Consider the following 18,857-nt stretch of genomic DNA (forward strand, 5'->3'; position numbering starts at 1 on the left):
TAAATATATATTAATTAGTTTAAAAATAGCAAAAATAAACCCATTCCATGGTAACACGAATAACATTTCAATGAAAAATAGCTTTGTTTTCCAAAAACATTTGTGAGAAGAATGCCATTGGTTTATAGCTTTGTAAATCTCTTCAAAATTTTATTGATTTCTGGTGCCTGTTTGTGGATTTGTGTGCTGCATTTTGTTTTTTGGTTGAACCTTATGAAGAAAATTTGGATTTATGCAGATATGTAGTTGGAAAAGACATTTTTACAGTCTTTTCAGATAACCATGGACATTCTTTTTTGCTACTGTCATAAACATATATGAAATCATGTCAGTGAATTTTGCATACTGTTGAAATTCATCAGTCTATTTTATACTTTGAACGGATCTTTTATCCATGCATGATTTTGTGACATCATGCATTGGTCGTTTAGAAAATGTTGGTTTACTGAGTTATGTAGATCTTCCAAATGTTGATATCTTTCATTGTATAATATCCCCCCCCAAAAAAACCCCCAAATCACACTTAATTACTATAGCCACTGACCACATCCCTGAATTCTAATGTATTTGGGAAACTTATCTGCCACGTTGACTGTGGCAGATAAGTTTTCCAAAATTCTAATTTTCACTTGAAACATTGAATTTCTATCATTGCAATAAAAGCTTACTTGGTTCACTTTTAAGGAAAGTCTACCAAGTACTCAAATCTGAATTAGAAGAATTTGTCATCCTTTCAAATAAAAATGGTGTTCTGTGAAAAGAACAGCTAGGTTAGCTCTCGGCTCCAGTGTCCAGAAGATTCTTTTTCTTGACACGTAATACTTAGTCACACAGAATAGTAAGAACACATGCCAAATTAAGATTTAGTGTTTACTAAATTAAGAGTTAGTACAAATTTTTGTACAGACTGCTTCATCAAGGACATTCTGAAGTTAAACTGGTCTCATTTTCTTTCCTTGAGAGTGTGTGACAGACTCGGAAGCTTACTGAACCGTTTGGTTCCCCTCATTTCATTCGTGCTACGATGCCTACCGTTCTCACCGACGCTGCTTTGCGCCGTCAGAGCAGCTGTCAACACGGACGTTTTAGGGGAAAGCATGAGATTCATGGAAGTTTTGAACACTTGGAATATTTCAACACCACGTGTGTTTGTGGCCAAACATTCACGCAAAAGATCTTTAATGACCGGCTGTTGCTGATGCCAGATTAATAGAAGTAGAATACCAGGGTCAGCTGTGACTGGGTATTCATCTGTTTGTAGTCCTGCTGACAAGGTGTCATGTCTGCCACATCTTTAATTCAGGGCCATCCTGTGTGATGGTGAGGTGACCCCTTTTACTGACCTCCCATCTAGCAGGCATCGGCGTTGTCACGTCTCAAGGCTGTCGTGGCTTCGCAGCGGTGGTGCGCGCCTCTCCAGACACCGGGGTGCCGTGACTTATCCCTGGCAGGTGCTTCAGGGCCTTTTTCATTCTCAGGGTGAAATTTTAGAACAGTTTCTGGCTTTTAAAGACTTTTTTCACATCTTCATTTAAAGTTTTTTTTTTTCTTTAAACTCTGAATATTTGGTCTCTGTGAACCCACAACTAGCATTACAACAGTATGCAAAAATGTCCTGTTGCATAGCGCAAACTATAAAGTTAAGGGAAAGGTAATTTTTATATTTTATATTTTAATATTTCTAATATTTATTTCCTGCTTGGCTCAGTGTTGGCCCAGTCCCCCTTCCAGGTCACGTGTATCTGTTGGCCCTTAGCCTTGGGTGCTGCCACTGTGGGTTGAGCAGGCACCTGTTCTAGTGTTTCGGTTTTGAAGCCAAAAGTCTTCAATAAGTAGATGAAAAATGTATTAAAATAAATTTATTTTAAAATGTTTTAAACAGTTGCAGATAAATTTTAAAAATTTATGAAAGTTGGTGCATCTGGGTGGCTCAGTGGGTTAAGCCTCTGCCTTCGGCTCAGGTCGTGATCTCAGGGTCCTGGGATGGAGCCCTGTATCAGGCTCCCTGCTCTGCCTTCTTCACCCTCTCTCTCTGCCTCCAGATCCCCCTGCTTGTGCTTTCTCTGTCAAATAAATAAGTAAAATCTTAAAACTACAACAACAACAAAACACTTACGAAAGTTTCCAGAGCATTTTTAATAGTAATATTGCAAAACACAGCAAAATGTACTTATTTTCTTGTTGTGTTTCTTTGTAGGCTCAAGGAAAATTTGGATTTTAAGATAATTTATTGGACAAAAATGAAATTATAGAGATTATAGCAACTTTTCTTGTTGTGTTTTTTTGTAGGCTCAAGGAAAATCTAGATTTTAAGATCATTTATTGGACTCTATTGTCCTGTTCGTCCCTGTGATTAAATGGTCTCTGCTTTGATCTAAGGCCAGCTCTTTGTATTTAGCTGTAGACTAGATCCTGTTTGCTCTCACCTGTGCAGAGACATTGTTCCACTAGCTGTTTCTTCACTCTCCTTCATTGTGAAAGCGTCTCACTCTTGGATCATTTCCCCCAGCGCACAACCATGCTGTAATTCTCTGTGAAGAATAACAACAAAACTACCCTCCCGTCTCTTCCAGTTCTTGCTCCATTTTTCTCTTTTCCTGAAGCAGAAGATAAGAGTGACCTGGTCTTGTTTCTCTGTCCGCTGCTTCTGTTCTTTTTTGAAGTTGATCTAATCGTTCTTTCGCCCATACCACTTCGGAAAACTGCTCTAGTTAGTACTGCCTGTTGTCTGTTCTCGGCTAAGTCTCCTCGCATTAAAACTTCAGAGCAGTCACCTGGTACATTTGATACAGTTACTGATTCTTCTTGGAGTCTTTCCTCCTTTGGCTTCCAGGATACCTTGTAGTCCTGATTTTTATCCTACTTCTCTGCTTCTTCTCCGTTCTTTTAATAGTTCTTCCTCATTCGACTGATTTCACAATGTTGGCGTGCCCCAGAGTTCAGTCCTTGGATTTCATCTTTCTTTCGTATTTATTGTTAGTGATATCATAGACGAATGGCTTTGCCCTCTGTGTGCTGATGACTTGCATGTTCGTGTATCTCATCTGAACCCCTCCTCTTGAACTTCAGAATTATGTTTGTGTGAGGGGTCCCTAAGACCACTTCCAGGTTCAGTGATTTGCTCGGAGGACTCACAGGATTCATTCAGCAAGAGCTACTTTGAGTTACGATTTCTTACAACAAAAACATACAAGCAAAATCAGCATAAAGACATGGAGGGTGAAGTCTAATGGAAACTAGAAATATTTCTCCAGCAGTGATTTGTAACACTGTCTGTGTAGTGGCTACCAGAGAAGCTCATTAGACACTTGGTGCCCACGTTTTTTCCTGGGGCTCACACATAGGCACCCTCTGCCTAGCACATACTAAGGGTCCAGATTTCCAAAAGGAAAGCAGGTGTTCAGCATAAACCCCATTGTATACATACTTGAGGTTTTTTGTCATCATGGATTAGATTTGCCTTGTCTGGAATTTCATGAATGGAAATACAGGGCATGTATTCTTTTGTGTGTGGCTTCTTTCATTGAACACAGTGTTTCTGAAATTGATCCCTATTGTTGTATGTATCAGTGGTTCCTTTTTTTTTTTATTGCTGAGTAATAGTCCCTTGAATTATTATGCCAGAATTTGTTCGTCCATTTATGTGTTGGTGGACATTTGGTTTATTTCCAATGCAGAGGTGTTAGGAATCCAAGAAAAAGTCTTTCCCTGGACATGTTTTCTTTTTGTTTTGTGAATAGGTTTTCTCAAGGTAAATACCTAGCAGTGGAATTTCTGAATCATATGAAAAGTGTATGTTTAGTGTTAGAAGAAGCTTACACACATGTGTCCAAAGCAGGTGCACTATTCTACATTTCTGCTAGCTGGGTATGGGATGAGTATGTAGTGATTTTAATGGTGGTTTTAATTACATTTCCCTGTTGACGAATGATACCGAGCATCTTTTCATGTGCTTATTGACCATTTGTATTATTTCCTTTGGGAAGTGGCTTTAAGTCATTGTTCTCTTTTTATGAGTTTATCATCCTGTTACTGATTTGTAATAGTTCTTTATATATTCCAGATTAGAGGTTTGCAACCAGGGGGTAATATGATCCCCTGGGAGCATGTGGAAATGTCTGGAGACAGTTTGATTGGCACGGCTAAGGGAGTTCCCAGTGTCCGTGTCTCCCTGTCTCCCTCCTTCCTCCCTGGCTTCCCCCTTCACTCCAAGGCCTGTCCCTTTCTCTTCTCCTTCTTTCTTCTTTTCAGGACCCAGTTCTCTTTCAGACCACTTGATACTGGCCTTGAGATCACTGAAGCACTGATTTGTTGTTGTTTTCTATTTCTTTACTCCTCATTCTTTAGATAAAATTTTTTATCTGTCTTTAATGTATTTTGCCTGTTTTCTTCAGTATTCACTCTGAAGTTAAGCCTAGCTAGTGAGTTTTTTGTTCGAGATACAGGACTTTTAAGCTCTAAAATGAACTCTCGATTCCATTTTAGTTTGTTTCTCTCCTGAGATTTCTTATCTTTTTACTCATTACCGTCTACTTTTTATTAAATCTAACATGTTCATTAAAGCTGTTTCAGGTTTTGGTTTTTTTTTTTTTTTTTTTTACTTTAATTCCAATATCTGGATCATGTCATAGTTTTATTTTGGGTCACATTTTTCTGCTTTACATGTCTAGGAAGTTTTGATTTTATGCTGGTCATTTGCATGATACATTATATAGGGGACATGGAATATCGTCTTCCTTTAAAATACGTGAGTTTTGTCCCGGCAGGCAGTTACATTGCTGGAGGATCTTCCTGATCCTGCTTGGCTTGTTATGCTTTGTTAAGGGGAGGTAGCCTCCCTCTGCTCATTTATTTCAGGGCTTGACTCCTTTTAAGGGGTGTGGTCTTTACTCCTAAAGTGTTGGGTTTTCGGAGTCTTTACTGGGGAATTTCTGAGGTGTTCAGCAAGGGTTCTCCATTCCTACCGAGCTGGAACTACTGGCGTCTGCCTGTGTAATAACCTCTGTTATCTCCACTCAGCGCTCAGTCCTGTGACAGCCTCTTTGTCCTATTTTGGGGGATGCTTCTCCTGCCCAGGTGCAGTCCGGCCTCTGTGAAGGCATAGGAAGCCCCCAGGGAGCATGTGGAAATGTCTGGAGACATTTTTGGTGTCCCCTGTGCAACCTCTGTGCCATCCCCACTCCCGTCCTGGTGCCCTTGCCCCCTCCCTCCTACCTCACTCACAGGTGCTAGTCACCTCAGCAGCTGCGCACGCTGGTCTCCGCCTCTTCCATTCAGGGAGAGCATCAGTCTGCCCTGGAGTCTCACCTCCATGTGGGTGAATGCAGGCCTTCTCTCGGCTGTTTCCCAGCTTTCAGCCTTCTGCTGCCCGTTGTCCAATGTCTAAAACAGTTGCCTCATGGACTCGGGCCACTTTGTTGTTGTCGCCCCGTGAGGAATCATCGGATGCCGTTTTTACTGCATCATGACTGGCAGAGGAAATCCTCCCTGACAACTTTAGGGAAAAAAAAGTTTTAATGGGGGCGTCTGGGTGGCTCAGTGGGTTAAGCCTCTGCCTTCGGCTCAGGTCATGATCTCAGGGTCCTGGGATCGAGCCCCGCATCGGGCTCTCTGCTCAGCAGGGATCCTGCTTCCCTCTCTCTCTGCCTGCCTCTCTGCCTATTTGTGTTGTCTCTCTGGGTCAAATAAATAAATTAAATCTTTAAAAAAAAAAAGGTTTAATGTTACATATTCAAATTATGATACCCTTGTAATTTTACAGAGAGAAATTAAGTGGTGATTTATTTTTTTTTTCTTCCTTTTTTTCAAGTAGCCACTTGTAACAGACCCGTAAGGGAAGGAGGTTTTGTGCCTTGCTTTGTTTTAAAGGCCAGTGTGGTAGGCCACTATGTTATGAGATGGTGCATAGTAATTTGTTCATGTCCAGTAAAAGAAACCATTTATTATTACAAATGTTCTTCGGAACTTGACAACACCATCCAAAGAAAATTGCGAGGGCTGCTATGTTGGTGATAGAGCGCTTCCAGAGGCTGGGCTGCTTTCATTATAACCTGTATAAGGCAGCGCTGTGGGGTTGCTGCTCTAAGCAATATTCTGCTGAAAGGGTCCCCGAAGACAGGGACTTGTCATTACTTGTACTGTGTCTTCCCTGTGGATAGTGGCCAAGATTGTTGAGCCTAAGTAGGAGTGACACTTGAAATTTCTTGAGATCATTCAGAATGTCTTCCTTGATTTCCCAGAACCTCATCCTTCTCTAGAGTAATGTTAGATGTTAGTAGTTGGTTTTCTTGTTTTTTATTTCTACCTTTCACGTGGGCCATAGTCCTGAGTATGGTTGGTTTCACATGTTCTGAACCATTGTTTGGCAGCAAAATTAAAAGACTTCCTAAAATTGGGTGTGAAATGACGATTTTCTGCTTTGAAGTGGTAAGCTTATTTCTCAGCTAATCTGGTTAAAGAGTTTATTAGTTTTTTGTGTGTGTGTTTTGTGTTATTTTGCTGGGTTTTTGTTGTTGTTGTTTGTTTGTTTATTTACCAGTTGGTCTGAGATGGTATAATTCATGTGTATAAATGCACATTTTACATAAATTTTTAAAAATATATAGAAAACATTCATAGCATACTTACCTCCCCCCCACCCCTTTCCCTGGTATTTATCAGTTTTCCTCCTGCTACAAGCCTGGGTTTTTCAGGATTATTTAAGAATTTTCTTTTCTTGGGGCACCTGGGTGGCTCAGTGGGTTAAAGTCTCTGCCTTCAGCTCAGGTCATGGTCTCAGGGTCCAGCAATCGAGCCCCGCATCAGGCTCTCTGCTCGGCAGGTAGCCTGCTTCTTCTCTTTCTCTCTGCCTGTCTCTCTACCCACTTGTGATCGCTCTCTCTGTGTCAAATAAACAAATAAAATCTTGAAAAAAAGAAAAAAAATTTTTTTTTCTTTTTCTTTTTTTTAAGAATTTTTTTGGGGAGGGGAGGTTTATTTTTAAGAAATCTCTACACTCGATACAGAGTTTGAACTCAAAACCCTCATAGCAAGAGTCACGCTGCGCTGACTGAGCCAGCCAGCCAGGCAACCCTGGTTAAGAATTTTCAAGGTGTTTTTTATTGCTGCTGGTTTTGTCTTGTATGTGGTAAAGTTCTGAACAGAAAGAGAAATACCCGGCACTGGTGTAAGAGTCAAAAGGAACCAGTTATCTTTTCTGGCTTACGATTTCAGTACATGCGCAGTTGAAATTAATTGGTTTGTTTCTTCCCATGAGTCCTCAAAGCCTTATGTCACTTGTGTTCCTATTATGTATTGTCCAGAAACAACTGGAAAGGGACATAATGCCATACCAGGGTGACCCTAGAATTCTCTCCTTTAAATATTCCCGAGTCTTTGCTATTGATGGGGGTATTTGCTCCTTACAGCCCCTTCCCCTGCATCCCTCTCCCCTCTCTTTGATTCCCTGGGCGTGTCCATTCCCGACCCCCGTTTGATGAACCGTTCTCCTTTTAAAAAGATTCAACTCAGGTGGCTTCTTTTCTATGAAATATCTTAAAACCCATTTTTCTTACCCCATTTACTCCTCGTGATGTTGCTTAACCTTGTGCATCCTTCAGCTGTTGCTGGATTTATGTTGTAATTGGTTGTTTGCATTTTTTCTCTTTTTAAACCGTAAGTACCTAGTAATACCCTGTCCTTCTCATGTTGCTTAATTCCATGGCCTACTAAAAATGGATTAAATTGAAATCTGCAATGCTGGGAACCAAGGAGTTTAAATTCTGAGTAAAGTCCTGAATGTTTTTTTTTTTTTAGTAAGATTTTTTTTTTCCTTTCTGTGCGTGTGTGTGTGTGTGTGTGTGTGTGTCCGGATTTCTAGAAACATTCTAGATGGTTGAGGGTGCTAAGTCTGTGTCTTTAGATCAGTGGTTCCTACTTCATTAGCAAGCTGTAGCTAACTCTCTTACAGATTTTATAAAAATGTAGTGGGTTTTCTGATTTAGCAGGCCTTGGATGAATCTTAGGATTTTTTTTCATTTTACTCACTATAAATCTACCCGGTTATTTTGATGGTCACCCAAGTGTGGGAACCACAGCTTCAGATAATATGGTGTTTTATCAGTGTGAGATTCCTCAGGCAGATTTTATCTGTGTCAGTTGTTGTGCAACACTGCTAAGAGCTTACTGAGTTTCCTTGGTTTTGGTCCCCAAGTGTCTAGCATGTCACTTAAGGAAATGAAAACAAGTTTAAATTGTCACCTTCACAGTGTTTCTAATCTGGGTTTTGAATAATTCTAAAGATAGTGACTATTTAACCTCTTTATTTTTTGTTGTCATTTAAGGAGTGTTCAGCCTTGGCGTTCCTGTAGATGCGCTCTTCTTTATCGGTAACCAGCTGGTGGCTACGAGTCACACGGGGAAAGTGGGAGTGTGGAATGCCGTCACTCAGCACTGGCAGGTTAGTTTACATGAAAGTGTTTCTGAAAGTCATGCTGATTATGTATTTGCTTTATTTTTGTGGAATTCATGGTGTCTTATTTACTTATTTTGAGGTATAATCAACATATATTAGTTTCAAATGTACAGCAAAATGATTTGGTAATTTGTGTACATCGCAAAATGGTCACAGTAAGTCTAGTTAACATCTTTCACCATATTCAGTTATATCGTTTTTTCCTTCTTATGATGGGAATTTTTAAGATTTGTTCTCTTAGAAACTTTTAGATATACAGTACTAACTATGGTTGTCGTGCTGTACATTACATCCCCATGACTTATTTTATAATTGGAAGTTCCTATCCCCCCCCCCCCCACCCCCAAGTAGGCTCCACACCCATTGTGGGGCTTGAACTCACAACCTTGAGATCAAGAGTCCCATGTTCTATGTACTGAGCCAGCCAGGCACTGACCTTTTTTTTTTTTTTTTTTTTTTGGCAACTGTATCATTTGACTCCCTACACCCATTTGGCCCACCCTCCATGCCATGCCTCTGGCAATTACTGGACTGTTTTGTCTATGATTGGTTTTTATTTTGTTTTTGTTTACTTGTTTGTTTTTGGATTCCACTTAAGTCGATCATAGGAATTTGTCTTTGTCTGACTTACTTCATTAGGCATAATGCCCTCAAGGTCCAATCATATTATTGTAAATGGCACGATTTCTTTTTTGTGTGTGTGTGGTTGAGTAATATTCCATTGTATACTACATGTTCTTTATCTCTTTATTTCTTCATCCATTGATGGACACTTAGGCTGTTTCTTTATCTTTGCTGTTTTAAATAATGCTGCCGTGAACATGGGGGTGCAGATAGCTTTCTGAGTTAGTGTTTTCGTTTACTTCAGATACATACCCAGAAGTGGAATTGCTGGATCACATCGTCACTCTGTTTTTAATCTTTCGAGAAACCTCCTTTCTGTTTTCCCTAGTGGCTATACCAATTGACCTTCTCCAACAGCGCACGAAGGGCCTCTTTTCCCCGCTTCCTTGCCAACACTTGTTATTTCTTGTCTTTTCGATAATAGCTATTCTGACAGACGTGAGGCGGTAACTCATTGTGGTTTGGATCTGCATTTCCCTGATGATGAGTGATGTTGAGCATGTTTTCATGCACCTGTTGGCCACCTGTAGGTCTTTGGAGAAATGTCTGCTTAGATCCTCTGCCCATTTTTTGTTTCTGTTTTTGATTACACAGAATATTTATTTGTGGTGGTAATTTACTTCTAGATGCAGATTTGATTACGTTTTCAAGAATTTTAAAAATTACTTCGGAAAATGAGTGAGTATTTTAAACTGCGATTTGACATTTCTTCATTTCTCTGAAGTGTTTTAAGTTCCGTGCTTTGGGAATAGTAGTCCAGGCGACTTCTTTTCCCGAGTGAAGAACAGACCTTGTGAACGTACAAAGCGTTTTCAGAGAAGCTAAGTGACCTCAAGTACTGGAGAGGAACAAGAAGAGCATAAAAGGGTTATTAGTTATTACCTAATTCTGAAGGAGAGGCAAAGTTAAAGTACTTTAAGCAGAGAGTAACATAATAAGATCCATGTTTTAGGAAGGAAGCCACAGGGGTAACCAGTATGAAAGCTGGGCCGGAGATGAGGGGGTAGTGCCGCAATGAAGTGGAGAGATTTGACTCAAGACGGCGGTGGTTGAGATGGCAAAGATGAGACTCTTTGAAAAGCATTTCATAAACCTTCCTGAAATTCTAGGATTGCAACCTGGTTTGGGTAGGTAAATTAAAGAAGGAGAGAGAGATGAGCTGTGTGTCTAGTTTTGGAGTCCCTAGTTTTGACAGATGGATAGTGATAAAAGGAACGTAGGAAGAGAAGGCAGATATAGTGGGGGACAGTGTGAGGAATAGTTAGATTGGTGACATACGTTTACTTCGATATTCCTGAGGTATCCGAGTGCAGGTGTTCACTACACATTTGGGGAGTACCCCTTTGGCACTTAGGAGCCAAAAAGGGCTAGAAAGAAATTACTTGGAAACCACAACACTTCCGAGATAGCTGAAAAATAAGAATGGGTAAGGTTTTCTGTTAAGTGGATGTACGTGGGAAGCCAGAGTTAGAACTCTGGGAAACATTAGCATTTCAGGGAACAAGATAGGAAACCACAAAGGGACATATGTGACACAATTGAGAAAATGACATTAGTCTAGGATATGATTGGCAAATATAATTAGCTTTGGGTTGGAGAAAGCCACATTGTGGGAACTGAGGAGTTACGATCAGAGGTTGGAGACAGCACATTCAGAGTTAACCTTTCAAGAAGTTGGGTGAAGGAAAGCAGGGAAACAGTGCTAGCTTAAGGAGTGAGGCTAGATGGTGGTAAAGATGTCATTGCTTTGTTTCATGTTTTCTCTAGGATGCGAGGAGCTCGAGCGTGCTTGTAGTCAGAGAGGGGCGTTGTCGGAGAAAGCACGCGCAGGGTGAAAGAGTGGAGAGGATTTCTAGTCCCGTGGAAGTCAGGAGCGCGAGATGTAAAACCGTGTAGAGGGGTTTGCCCGGCAGAGACCAGAGCTACGTCTTTCTCTGACAGAGTAAGAAAGGAGTGCTGAAGATCGTAAATTCCGAGGAAGAGAAAGAAGCGGCCGTAGGGGTCAGGGGTTGCCGAGATGAGAAACCGTAGGTTTGTAGGGGCTCGGGGGGTAGAGCCGTGTGAGTTTCTCCGTCAGTGCTCGGTGCCGAGAGCAGAGCTCGCGAGAGCGGTATCGGCCCGATCCGGGATCGGAGCTGTAACAAGGTGGATGTGACACACTAAGGGATGAGAAAACCTAAAGATGCAAAGTAGCTGAAATCAGGAGACGAGGAAGTGAGGAGGTGCGGTTAGGCAGAGCAGGACGCAGCGACGTCGGGACTGACGGATGTTAATGCGGATTGACCACCTGACGGGAAGATAGGAAGTTGTGGTCAAAGACTTAATTTAAGATTTGGGAGTTGGGACAGTTCTCAGTGATCCTAATGTAGAACTGACTTGAAGGTGACAGTGTCAGATCTAGGACACAGCGAGCTGTAAGGGCGGTCAGTATGTCCAGTAAGGTGCCAGGAGACTAGTGGAGAGTAAGGAGAAACGCACCTGTGGCCCAGATGCCTGGATCCTAGCAGAGGTGATCTGGGTGATGGGTTGATCTGGGTGTTACAGTCCAGGTAGAAATAAATGGTGGTTGAGAGTCACGATGAGTTGAGTTTGTACAGCAGCATTCCTGAGATCTGGGGCTGATGGTGAGAGAGAATTAGGTTTTATGTTAGATGAGGGAAAGAAGTCCTGTTTGTAGGAAAAAAAATATTAGCTGGAGTGTGCACAGCAGGAGGCACAATGGTTGTCACCACACAGTGATGGGACTGAGAAGTGTAGCGAAGGGCTGGTTTCAGTGGATCAGAGCGTTAGGTCGAAGAAGGTGGGTGGATTCTTCAGCGTGCTTGATACTTCTGTAAGGAGGAATGCTAATTTTTACAATTAATGGAAGATTTGCCTTCAGGTAGCTTATTTGACTAATTCTGGTCAAGTCAAAGCTTCTAGCAGGTGAGGGAGGCTGTACCATCTGTGAAAACCACTCAGTAAAGAACATGCTTCCTTATTATCTTTTTTGATTTTTTTTAACCAGTGTTTTCAAAACTACATGTAAAAGTTTTCGTATCTTTGGGATCCTGAGACCTGTACCAGCATCCTTCATTCTTAAGCTCTTAGTTCCCGGTGTAACCCGCTGCTCCTTGTTTGGTCCCCGCATGAGTTCAGAACGTATCTGACAGAGCAGGTTTGTTACTGAATTTCAGGGAGACCTTGGGAAGGTTGAGCATTCATGCAGCAAACAAGCCTCACAGGCCAGTGGATGAATTTCTTCGTAGTGCAGAGCAGAGACAGTGTGTAATGAAGTCTCAGCGACTGAAACGCAGATCTCACCCGACACTCCTGTCCTGAGGCTGACTCCTGGGATGGCCGTGACTCTGGTTGTGTGACTCCGGTTGAGTAGGTTGTCTGGCCTTCAGCAAAGGTGCTGCCCATGAGTAACGCAGAGTACACAGGACAGCTGTTGTACAGACATCAAGATGGATTTGAAGTCTGTAAATCAGATGACTAAGAGAGAGAGTGTGTGTGTGTGTGTGTGAGTTCTGCAGGCTGTTGTGAAATTGTCGGTGTAGCGGTTTTTATTAGCACAGCTTCCGTAAGGTGGGAGGGGCGGGGAGGGAGAGACTCTTGAGCAGGCTCCACAGCCAGTGTGGAGCCCGCTGCTGGGCTCCCATCGTAGAACCCTGAGATCAGGACCTCAGCCACAGTCAGGAGCTTAACTGACTGAGCCACCCAGGACAGCGTTAGTAGGATTTTATTTTATTTTTAAAGAATTTATTTACTTACTAGCACAGGAAGGAGGGAGGGAGAGAGCAGGAGTTGGAGAGGACAGAGAGAAAGAAAAGCAGACTTCCCGCTGAGCAGGGAGCCTGACGCGGTACTTGATCGCAGGACCCTGAGGTCATGACCTGAGTTGAAAGCAGATGCTTCACTGACTAATTCCTCATTAAGATCTTAATGAAAATTTTATAAAATCATTTATCTGATTTGAGAAAGAAAAAAGAAAATTGATTTTTTAGAGATGTTTTAGTTTTTTATTCTTTTTTTTTTTTTTTTTTGCTTAAACTTCTAATCTTGAATGAAAAAGCCACTAAAGAAATGCCCTTTGGAGCGCATAGGTGGTGCAGTCGGTTCCGAGTCCTGATTTTGGCTCAGATCATGATCTCAGAATCCGAGACCCAGGCCCCGCCCCCTCCTGGCAGGCTCCCCTCCTCACTGGGGAGTCTGCCCCACCCCTGTCTTTCTCCCCTCTGTCCCTCCCCCTCCCCCTGCCTCCATCAAAAATAAATAAAAGACAAGAAATGCCCTTTGATAAGAGGGATATTTATTTATACCTTGAAGGGAAAGGACTGGGATGAAATAAACATCAGCAAAGAAACCGAAAGGCCGGTAAATCTCAGTAAGTGATTATGTAGTAAGTCATGGATGACGGTTAAAACATGCTGTTAAAAATGATGATGACCGAGGTAGAGGCTGTGGTTGAAAGACTAGGGACCTTGTATTGCTTGGGAACATAGATTGACTTTTTTTAAGACTGATTGTTTTCAAATTATTTATCATTTAATTTTGCACCTAAGAGAGCTCATCACTGTGTGCTGCCTTAGAGGGAAAGTCCACTTCATCATAGCTTTGTGACCGTCCTGACTCAGCCACATACCTGCATTATTAGTAAGTTCCTCAGGTTCTCCATACGAAGTTGTTCGGGTAAAGAAGAGGAGGCCACAGAGTGACCAACTCGCTTATGCTGGGACAGAAGAACTCATTCCCAGCTCCTGTAACCTCACTCGTCCTCTGCTTTCTCCGTTCTCTTATACTGAGGGGGAGGCCTGAAGGCAGAGCAGGAGTTGGGTCAAGGGTTGCAGAAAGAGAAGTGGGGAGGTTCTAACCCTGGAGCCCATGGTTCTGGAGAACAAACGGTAGAAATGTTTGTCTGAGCTGTGCCCTGGGATCCTGCAGGTACTGCCTCTTGCATTGAAAGGGGACCTAAAGGGACAGGAATCTCATGCCCTTATCTGTCCCCATCTTCCCACTCTGAAGATTCTGGGGTAGTGGCTGAAGCTCTTTCTGGAGTGCTAGAACCCAAGGAATGAACTTGGCCTGAGGAAACTGGTCACTGGTGTTAAAGTCGTCTTCTCTCCATTGTCCAGATGTCTTTGATCATCTGAGTGAAAAGCTCTGTGTCGCTCTCGACGAACTTGTTGGCTCCGATGAGACCCTGCGCTGGGGTCAGCACAGGGGGTGGTAACTGAATCTGTGCTATTTCTGTGTGTGACCCTAGAAGGGTCACATAGAAGCAAGGGTCGTGTGTCTCCAGCTTTCTCGGAATCATCACTTCCAAGTTTTAGCTTTTGGTTAAACGTGTTCCTTTTACTTAGAAGGGACCCAGACGGTGCGCTGACACACTCGGTGTTGGCAGGCAGGCCCTTCCCTACCGACCTCACACTCGACTTCTTCAATTTTCAAGTTTCATTTCCTGAACTCTTCTTGATCTCGGCCCTTCTCCCCGCGTGGGACCGAGCAGAGAAGGCTCACTCCTCTGATGGTATCGCACACTCTGGTGCAGCTCGTCGCACTGTGATGCTCTTTGCTTCAAGCTCTTGCTCTCGGGTTTCTTTCTCGCCCTCAAGCTGACGAGCTCTTACGGAGCAAGTGTGAAATCTCACATCCCTCATCCAGTCCGCTTTCTCCTTCTCGGGGCCAGAACCCGATACTTAAATGTCGGCTCTGCAGTTGCCCAGGCATCTCCTGCCCACCCCTGAGTAGGGAAGATTCACTTTCATCTTTCTTAATTGCCCCTGAAATAAGACACATCGGTTGTTTGTTTTCAGGAAGGAATGTGCCCTTCGCTTTTCTTGTAGCACAGATACAGGCAGTTGTTAAGTTTTAACTAGACCGATTGGCTTGGGTAGCTGTTGTTTTTATTCTAGTACTTTAAGAGAATAAACGGTTAAGGGGAATTTTTGTCTTGCCATTTCCTAGGAAACAGAGGGAGGGTCTTCGGTGGAAGGAAGGGGGAGAACAGCATCTTGGCAAAGACACGGCGATGAGTTCTCCAGGGCTCTGTACTGGTAGTTCTGCAGAGCTCCCTCTGGAGGGCGTTTGCGATGAGTTCTCCAGGGGTCTGTACTGGTAGTTCTGCAGAGCTCCCTCTGGAGGGCGTTTGTGATGAGTTCTCCAGGGGTCTGTACTGGTAGTTCTGCAGAGCTCCCTCTGGAGGGCATTTGTGTGTAGAAGTAACTTTCTAAGCACTGTTTAGATACTAGGTTGTTTTTTTAAAATATTTTACTTTATTTTTTTAAAGATTTTATTTATTTATTTGACAGATCACAAGTAGACAGAGAGGCAGGCAGAGGGAGTGGGGTAAGCAGGCTTCCCGCTGAGCAGAGAGCCTGATGCGGGGCTTGATCCCAGGACCCTGAGATCATGACCTGAGCTGAAGGCAGAGGCTCAGCCCACTGAGCCACCCAGGACCCCCCGGTTTTTGTTTTTTGTTTTTTTAATTAAGTAATCTCCAAACCCCATGTGGGGCTCGAACTCATGATTGAGTTCCTTGCTTTACTCAGTTAGTGAGACAGCCCTAGTGAGTTTTTTGTTTTGTTTTGTTTTGTTTTAGTTAAGAGTCAAAATTTTCAGCAAATTGAGCAGGAAATGTAAATGATAATTAATACCTAACATCTAATAATAATCTTCCTACGTCAGGTTCAAGATGTTGTTCCTATAACGAGTTACGACACTGCTGGCTCATTCCTGCTACTGGGATGTAACAATGGATCAATATACTACATAGGTAAGTTTGTGGCCATGTAGCCTGGTCCTATTTAATATTTTTTAAAAATAAAATATTACTTAAAAAAATTTTAAATAGATGCACTATTTTAATACTTAAAATGTTTATGTTTTAGATATGCAGAAGTTCCCTTTGAGAATGAAGGATAATGATCTTCTTGTAACCGAGCTTTACCACGATCCTTCAAATGATGCCATTACGGCGCTGAGCGTGTACCTCACACCCAAGACAAGTTAGTACCCGGCAAAACTCTTACAGATTCTTGACCCTTTTTGGAGAACGTATGTGCATTTACTGGTTTATCATGCTAAAACTAATAGTAGTTTCTTTTTGAGAATTACACTTTGGAGGATATCATCTCTCAGTCTGAAGTTTATATTTGGTCATGTATTGAAGCCAAACATGACCCATAAGCAAGCATAAGTTGAGGTGGGAAATGAGGACTTTTCCTCTCCCGTGTTGTATTTAAGTAAAACATTGCAGTATTAACTAAAGTTAGTAAAAAAAAAAAAAAAAAAAAAAAAAAAAAAAATCTGTACATTTACCTTCCTATTTACCGTAGCTGATTTTGTTTTGAAATTGGGAGCTTTTTATTTTTTTAACAGTGAGAAAGCTTTCAGACTATTAATCTCTGTTGGAAATTGCCTTATTTCCTTGGAAAGATTTTAATTTGTTATGGAAAAAAAACATTTATTTGGAGGTTTAGTATCTAGCTTTCAGTCTTTCCAAGGCCATTGCAATGAAATTTTATTAAGAATTTTTGTGTTTTTTTATATTTTTACATTCTAGTTCGAAAGAAAATGTAAGCGGGAAATTTAAAATTTATCTGTGATGAATTTCAGGAAATATTAACATGTCTAGCAATATTAATATATTTGAATGTGATACTCATATAAAGTCATCACTTTATTGAGTTCATTGAAGAAGCAACCTTCAGTGGAAGTATTCTAATGTATGCAGATGATTTTGATTAATATTACAGTAGGATTTCAGCTGTCTTTTGCTAAAATGGGTCCGTAAACACGGTCTTATGTGTTGGCTGCTTTTGTGCAGCAGTTGTGAGTGGTTGTGACAGTATGGCGTGGAAAGTTTGAAATATTTGCCATCTAGCCCTTTACAGAAAGTTTGCTGTCCTCTGCTATAGAATGAGATGTGCTTTTCTTTTCAGTCAGATTAGAAAGGTGGTGGTGGCAGGGGGAGAACGGGGTGGCTTTTTAGGTTAGAAGCGTTTGCTGCGGTGTGTTCCTTCTCTTCTGATTCAGGTGTTTTCGGGTGAATCCGGCAGAATAACTATTAAAGCTAAAAGATTCTCTATCTGTGAACCTCTTAAGTATAGTGGTCACTGAACTCCATTCTGTCCTTAAATATGTAATGGAGTCTGGACACTTGTCTTTAAAAAACACACACACACACCGGTGAGCTTGACAGTGAGCTTGTGCGGAGTTAGACACACCGGAGGTGAGTGTGATGTAAGCAGGGTCATGGGTGTGTTTGCTTCAGAGCTAAGTGTTTCGAGTCTGTTAAATAGTATATCCATGAGTATTCAAGAAAGAATCAATAATATAACAAAAGTAAAAGTAAAACACACGGTTATTCCAGGCTAGAAGTGGTAATGGAATATTGCTTTAGAAATACTGCTAGGAAATACTTAGCGTGTCAGATTTACTAATTCTTTAAACATTTGTAGAGGACCTGTCTCAGGCACTCCGTAAGGCGATACAAATAAAAAGATGGTTGTGACTGAGTCCCTGTCAGTGACGAGTGGAGACAGACGGGGAAGCAGAGGAGCGGGTGTCAGAGTGACGGGGAGGGCCGCACGAGTCCATCCGAGGGGTGGGGGGCCGGGCAAGGCCTTGCGAAGGAAATAACGATTTTCATGCAGTGTCTGTGCCGGGCTGGACTGGGGGCTCATGAAAGCACCGAATCCAGCTCTGTCGCTTTTCCCCCAGGGCAGCTTTGTGTCGTCATCTGATGTGCCCCCTTTCAACTTCTGCCCTCGTGCAGGTGTCTCTGGGAACTGGATCGAGATCGCCTACGGCGCGAGCTCCGGCGCGGTGCGCGTGATCGTGCAGCACCCGGAGACGGTGGGCTCGGGCCCGCAGCTGTTTCAGACTTTCACCGTTCACCGAAGTCCTGTTACAAAAATCATGCTGTCCGAGAAGCACCTGGTGTCAGGTAAAGGCCTGGTGAGGAGCTCTGTCCCCTTAAAACCTGGTTTGCCTGTGTGCAATTTTCTAGACTCCACGAATGGAAAGAAGAGAAAAAACACTGGTTTATGTGAGAAAAGCATATTAAAAGAAATGGTAGGAAAGTTTAATACTGAAGAAATGTTACGGTTGTCTTTTAAAGAAAGTTTATTTTTAATTTTGCCCGATTGTAGTATACATAAGTCTAGTAAAGAGTTGAGCATATCTTTTACTTACTCTCTATTCTAATATTTTGTTCTCCTGGCAGTTTATTTGAGGAAAATTACATTTTTTTGCGTTCGTTGTTTTAGTCATTAGGGTTTTTTTTTTTTAATGTCGATTCTCATTAGATACTTAGATGATACAGGTTTTTAAGCTTAATGAGTGTGACACTCACAGTATTGATCACAGTAAAATTCCATTGATGAGGCTCACTGTATATGAAATTTCTAAAAGGCTTTAATTTTCTTTTGAGTCAGGTGTATCAGTAGAGTTTGCTTTTACATTAAATCTTTTGTAGATCACTTCCTGCCTAACTTAAACTTTTTATAAGCATCATTTTCATCTATCAAGTTTATTGTTTATTGGAAGACTACGTCATACTAAAAGGTGATGCATCTTTGACTAATCTGCAGTCTAAGTAAACACTCATGGGGCTGAAATACCTTGTCCATGGATGGATGGGTGGGTGGATGGGCGCGCTTTTATTGATATTTAATTGCTTGAGTAAAAAGTCCAGTGGTTTTGAGTATAATTATGCCCGCCCACCCCAAACAATCCATCTCTCTCCTCTTTAGGTTTTCTTAAAGCAGCTCACCTGCCTCCCTGAAGAGTCTTC

General features: G+C 41.9%; 1 protein-coding gene across 3 annotated transcripts in view; it reads left to right on the forward strand.

Moving 5' to 3' along the window:
• The window catches only part of KCTD3 (potassium channel tetramerization domain containing 3), a 50,276-nt gene that overhangs the window by 18,683 nt on the left and 12,736 nt on the right, over positions 1-18,857 (forward strand). For all 3 annotated transcript variants that reach the window (XM_032317895.1, XM_032317894.1, XM_032317892.1), the window contains exons 10-13: positions 8,322-8,437; positions 15,746-15,833; positions 15,949-16,065; positions 17,838-18,008. In XM_032317895.1, coding sequence (XP_032173786.1) covers positions 8,322-8,437; positions 15,746-15,833; positions 15,949-16,065; positions 17,838-18,008 — 492 coding nt within the window. The remainder of the gene's footprint in view (positions 1-8,321; positions 8,438-15,745; positions 15,834-15,948; positions 16,066-17,837; positions 18,009-18,857) is intronic.

This window comes from Mustela erminea, chromosome 17, assembly GCF_009829155.1.
Source record: "Mustela erminea isolate mMusErm1 chromosome 17, mMusErm1.Pri, whole genome shotgun sequence".
Lineage (NCBI taxonomy): Eukaryota > Metazoa > Chordata > Mammalia > Carnivora > Mustelidae > Mustela > Mustela erminea.